The 6,000-nt window shown below is 42.6% G+C and overlaps 1 protein-coding gene across 2 annotated transcripts in view; it reads left to right on the top strand.

Annotated features, from left to right (window-relative positions):
• Positions 1-285: 285 nt before the first annotated feature.
• RELN (reelin) overlaps positions 286-6,000 on the top strand; it is a 518,443-nt gene continuing 512,728 nt past the window's right edge. Inside the window, exon 1 of one of the 2 annotated variants that reach the window (XM_032643899.1) lies at positions 286-801. In XM_032643899.1, the coding sequence (XP_032499790.1) occupies positions 576-801 (226 nt within the window). In that variant the 5' untranslated portion in view covers positions 286-575. The remainder of the gene's footprint in view (positions 802-6,000) is intronic. The other variant, XM_032643900.1, reaches the window with a different exon arrangement.

The following is a 6,000-nucleotide window of genomic DNA, read 5'->3' as shown; positions in this document are numbered from 1 at the left end:
CGCGTACCTCGTGGCCCCGAGCCCCCTCCCCCAACCCGACCGACTCGCATCCCTCATCTGCCCTTCAGTGTGAGAACTGGGCTCAGACGCCGGGCCTCGCGGAGGCGTGCGCCCTGCGCAGCGCGAGGTGCGGCGAGCGAGCCCGAGTGGGCGGGGGCCGGGCGGGCGCGCGCCGCGCGGCGCGGAGGGGCGGGGGAGCGGCCGGGGCACGTGTGGCGGCGGCGGGGGCGATTCCGCGCCCCGGGCTTTAAGAAGGTGTGGAGTGGGCCGGGCGCTTTCCCAGGCCTGGCGGAGGGGCGTCGCGCACAGGCGGCGGCGGCGGCGGCTGGGCGGCGCACCGCGGCGCCGGCCGACGCGCTCTCGGCGTCCGCAGCCCGGCCCCGCGCTCCCGCGGCCCAAAGAAACTTTGGGAGCTGCCGTCTCCCGCGGAACTTCTCGGCGGGGCTCCGCGCCCGAGCCCTCTCTGCTCCCTCTGCCGCCTTCTCGCCGTCTCTCCACGCGGCTCCTTCGTCCCGGCGCCTCCAAAACTGAATGAGAGAGCGGCGCTCGGGGTGCGCGGCGGCGGCAGCGGCGTTATGGAGCGCAGTGGCTGGGCGCCGCGGACTTTCCTCCTGGCGCTGATGCTGGGAGCGACGCTGAGGGTGCGCGCCGCGGTGGGCTATTACCCCCGCTTTTCTCCCTTCTTTTTCCTGTGCACCCACCACGGGGAGCTGGAAGGAGATGGGGAGCAGGGCGAGGTGCTCATTTCCCTGCACATTGCGGGCCACCCCACCTACTACGTACCGGGACAAGAATACCATGGTAGGTACCACAGCATCTCCGCGCTCGCCGCCCAGCGCAGCTTTGTGTCCCTTTCCTTCTTCCAAGGGGCCGTTTAACCAAGAACCGTGACAACCCTTACCTCAACATTACCTCTGAGGAGGGAGAGAAAACAAAGTTAGCGGGGGATAGAGTCGCGAGTTGGGATTTATTCCCCCCTCGCTCCCCGCCCCCGCACTCCACACACTCCCCTCACGCGTCTCCCCGTGAGGAGCCGGTTCTGGTGAGAAACGCCAGAGAATTCTTGAGGTCTTTCCTCCTCCCTCGTGGTTCTGGCAGCTGACACTTGAATGAAAACGCGCATCTTGTTTCCTTAACCCGAGTGCTTGGATTCCAGACCTTTGTCCTGCTCCGGGTTCCCCCTGAAGGGCATCCGGGGGTTGCTGGGCTTTGCGGACCAGCTGATGACAGATTGACGCGCCCCGGCCCGCGGCCGCCCCGCGCCGTCGCCCGCCGGCCCGCCGCAAAGTTCTCGCTGCTCCCCAGCCAGGGGTCCCTCTTGTTTCCTTCAGTGTCAGACAAGCCTCCTGACGGGAAGCGGCTGCTTCCAGCACTCAGTTCTTTTAAAAGTGGCTTTTAAAATGTCTGGAAATGGTGCTTTTTTCTGCGTCCTCTCTTACTTGTAACCTGCTAGTTGTTTTTAGAATGATCTCTGTGATGTTTCTTAATAACTATGTCTTTAATCTTAACAGCTTTAATTTCCAGGTAGGGACTGGAAGTTCCTTATAATTTAAAGGTACCTTTTAAAAAAGAATCATTCTGGAGTCCTTCATCAAAATGAAACATGAACGAAGAAGGACAGTTTAGCTGCAAGCAAGAGAATTTTCTGTAGTGCGTGCGTTTTTGATATTTGAAGCTAGTAAATCGAGTATGTGGGAAAATAAGATATTGTCTATTACTTCCGCTGGAACTCCTGAATATTTCACTTCTATGGAGCTTTTGAGTGGTGACAGGCACTGTTTAATTAGAATTTCAAGGCAAAAATACTGATACCCAACTATTGTCTAGTGATTTCCTATTATAGTTTCCATCTCTTGTAGGCTAACAGTTGTTGGTATAGCAGGAGATGATCCACGGAGCAGCTGGCATTTCAGATAAACATGGATATAAAAATGATAAGAATCCTTAAACTTTCTATTTAAAAAGCCCTTCATATCTGCTTTAAAATGTTTAGCCTAAATAAATGCTTTCTAGAGATTGAAAGTAGTGCTTTTACAACTTTCTTGTGGCATGGTGTCAGCCTTGTCTGTAGAGCAGGAGTCTAATTCGGTTGGAATTTTAGACTTTGGAATATTAAATTTCTGCAACTAGTCCCTTCTTTTAAAATGCTTATTGTATTCTCTTTCCAAGAATGGTCTGGTGTTTTTCTGAGTTCATGAGAATCTTTTGAGAAGGACCAGCCAATATGATGGCAACCCAGACCTCACCCAAAGACTGATTGATTGAGCTTGTCACTTAGTGTGACCTTTAGTAGAGGTGCTTGCCCGTTATTAGCTCTAAGTGAGAGTGGTAGGTGAGTCAAGGCTGGGCTAAAAGGTGTGATTGTCAGGTTGTGATGGAAGACCTGTGATAACACGTAGCCTTTTTTTTTTTTTTTTCCTGTTTTCCATATCCTTTGTAAGGAGCCAGCATAGATAACTTAAAAATACCAAAATATGACATAGCCTTTGCTTTTGCCATAAAGCTAGCAAGTATAAGTCAGCCTAAGACTGACCATAATCACATCCTAAGTCAGAAAAGGAAAGAATGATAGAGAGTAAGAATACAGTGTAATACTTCAAGTTGCGTATTGTGTGGCAAAGTCTCACTTTCTACCTCTTCTATCACCAGAAAAGGTAGAGAAATTTTATTATGTAAGTTTAAGAAGATCGAATTATTATTATAAACTTTGAGAATGGTTATTGTAAGATTTTAAATTCCTGTTACCTGTTTGGTCAAATATTTAAAATTTGAAACTGGCTGTAGCTATAGGCCTTCAGTAAGAGTTTTTCCTTGTAAAATTTTCTACAGGTAGAAGAAATGTTTAAAAATGAAATGGTGCTTACATGTGTCTCCTTTTCTTTTAGACTTTTGGAAATTAATGTTACAAATTAATTATGTAACATCTATTTAAGAATTGAACCGTTGATAGGAAAACTTAACCTAATATACTTTGGTAGTTAGCTCATTTTATAGGAGACCAAAGTAGGAGGTTATTCAGCCAAAATTTTTTAAAACCAAGAAATATGTAAAATATTAGGTTGAGACTTTATTTGTAATCATCCGAATCTCTAAAATGTAACACTTATGTTAGGAAAACTCAGTCTTATCTATGATTTACACTGAAGTCAGCATTTGAGGGAATGGTTTTTGTGTGCAGCTAATGGCTGTTAACTTTTTTACCTAAAGGAATGCATTGAGATGTACAGTGGTACCTAACACAGAACATGATTGTAGACCAGGCTGTGTCCGCTGCCCTCTGAGACTTGTGTTGTGAGACAGAATATGAAATGGAGAGGCAAATATCAGAGTTCAATATCATGGGTCTCTGTATGTGTCATATTTATTTAGAGATTTTTGTTGAAAATCTTTTGGAAAAAAAAAGCAACGAAAATATAATACAAAAGAATTTGAAATTTGTGTGTCTACAGAATTGTCAGATATTTCCAGTGTTAAGTAGTCTATCCATCTGTTTGCAGTTTTGGCAACTCAGTAAACAGTGCATGGTTACTTTTGCTAGTTCTCGTCACTCGTTCACTTGGTACCTCTGTTGTCATCTTCCTATAGCTTTTAAAATCTGTTGTCTGTGACTTTCTTGAGATGACATCGTTGGTCACAATGAACTATGGTGTCTTTGCATGATGAGTACAATGCAGTTTAGAAGCTCAGCAATAAGGTTATATATATATATATGTATATATATATCATGTTGAATTAGAAAAGTCTCAGGGTCAGAACATTTTTTTCCTAGAATTTCCCTCTTTTGCACAAATCCCAAAATATGGTCACTTTCCATAACATGATTTCCAGGCCCTGTTTTTTTTTTTTTTTTTGTGGGGGGGCAAGAAAGTTGCAAATGATGGGAAAATAGGAAATGGAAACCCAGATGGTCCAGTCAGGTAGCCCTTTCTCTTTCCCAGCCACACCTGGCTGTTCACTGCTCCTTCTCCTAAGGACTGGGGCAGTATTGTGAAACATGCAAAGGTCGAGTTGATGTCTGCACCGTTCCTTTCCCCTGATAATCGCTCTTCCTCACCCCAACTCCTCAGGCTTTTGTTTAAAACTCCTCCCCCAACCAATTTGTAGTGACTGTGACTTGTCAATGTTATATTCTCCCACAATCTTAATTACAACTATGGAAAGATGTTTTTCCCTTTTTGTTTAAAAGAATTTTGGCATCACTGAGCAGGCAGATAATATATTTTGAGATAGAAAGACTTTTAGGTAACCCTGAAATCCTGTAATGAGGACCTACCTACTCACAAGATGGGCTTTATTCAGTCACCATCAAAAAGGAGAGGTCAGACATAAGAGAAAACATGATCTGTGAAAGCCAAGCATAAGTAAATGAGTCTGTGGAAAGTGCTTGAGCTTTGGTGAGACAATTTATCTGAATTTCTAAAAAGACGAGAATCCCCATTATTAAGGTGGCAGAAGGTGGGGGAAATGTTCCATTACAGTGAAAAATATGCTCTAAAATATTGATTGAGAGAAAAAAAATTGTCTTAAGCGGAATTGAATTGTTAATAAAGCATGGTGCTTTAAAAAGGGGATTTGATTGTATTTTGTAAATCCAGTATCACTATTGGTAGTCCTTTTGTGCTACATTTTCATTCTATTATTTATTTAATCCTATTGTGGGGTGGGTGGGGAAATCAATTTCAACTGTTGAAACAGAATGTTTACCTAAAAAAGATATAATCAGGATAAAGTATTTATGGTATTTTGTTGTAAGAATTGCCACTATTCCTTATTATACATACACGTGTTCTGGAATCAACTGGTTGCTAATTAAAAATCACTGTTCAAAGGCAGTTGCAATATAATGACTTTTCAAGTACAAGACATTATTTTTGGTAATATACTCTAGATTAAATTCCTTTCAAAGGAATGATTTTTTAAAAAAATTTGAATTAAAGTTATCTGCTATTGCTAAGGTAACTAACTGGCCCTGTTGATCGGGTGAGTGGATATTTGTTTTTTATATGTCTCTGATTCTGGAATCAGCATATTTAAACTCAGAATCATTTGTCGAATGCAGTTTATAAGTGAACTGCACCTGTGTCCTGCTTGCATATGACTTTGAAAATTGAACATTTAAAGCATTTTTCTCTACTTGTCTTATATTTCATTTCACTCTCTACAATTTATTTCAAACATATTTTACTAATGTGGTTCAGATCATTTCTTAAATCATATAAATATTTCTTTAATATATATTCGCTGTGTGAATTTCAATTCCAGTCATACACTAAAAAAATCAGGTCCTTAGAATCATAATTGGAAACATCTAATTTAGGCAGGTATTCTTACTTCAGTCACAGCAGTACATTACTAGAAATTATTTAATTAGAATATTTTCCTCCAATTTTTATGAATCTTTATTTTAAACTATTATTTTTAATTTCATTAAAAATGTTAAAGAGTGGGCTTCCCTGGTGGTGCAGTGGGTGAGAGTCCGCCTGCCGATGCAGGGAACACGGGTTCGTGCCCCGGTCCGGGAAGATCCCACATGCTGCAGAGCGGCTGGGCCCGTGAGCCATGGCCGCTGAGCATGCGCGTCCAGAGCCTGTGCTCCGCAACGGGAGAGGCCACAACAGTGAGAGGCCCGGGTACAGCCAAAAGAAAAAAAAAAAATGTTAAAGAGTAAAATAAGAAAGTTGTATCATTTTAATCATACAAGTATGTTTTTTACAGAACCATCTTATTCTAATAAATTTGTCTTTTCATCTTTAAAAGTGAGTGATAGAATTTTCACAAGATTTTAAAGTCAATACTATTGACTTTCAAATTTTTTCATAAATTAGTTTCATTCAAAAGACAATATCTAAAACCTATCTTTGATTTATTTTTTTCCCTCTCTGGAATTGGTCAACTCTATAGATGATCTGGGAGCCTTACATTTTCAGTTATTTAGGGTATGTTGCATATTAAGCCATAATTGTTCCTCCGATGACTTCAAATGACACTTTGACAGTTATT

This window comes from Phocoena sinus, chromosome 9 (assembly GCF_008692025.1).
Source record: "Phocoena sinus isolate mPhoSin1 chromosome 9, mPhoSin1.pri, whole genome shotgun sequence".
NCBI lineage: Eukaryota > Metazoa > Chordata > Mammalia > Artiodactyla > Phocoenidae > Phocoena > Phocoena sinus.
Note: the sequence above shows the minus strand (reverse complement) of the source record. Positions and strands in the feature narration are given on the sequence as shown.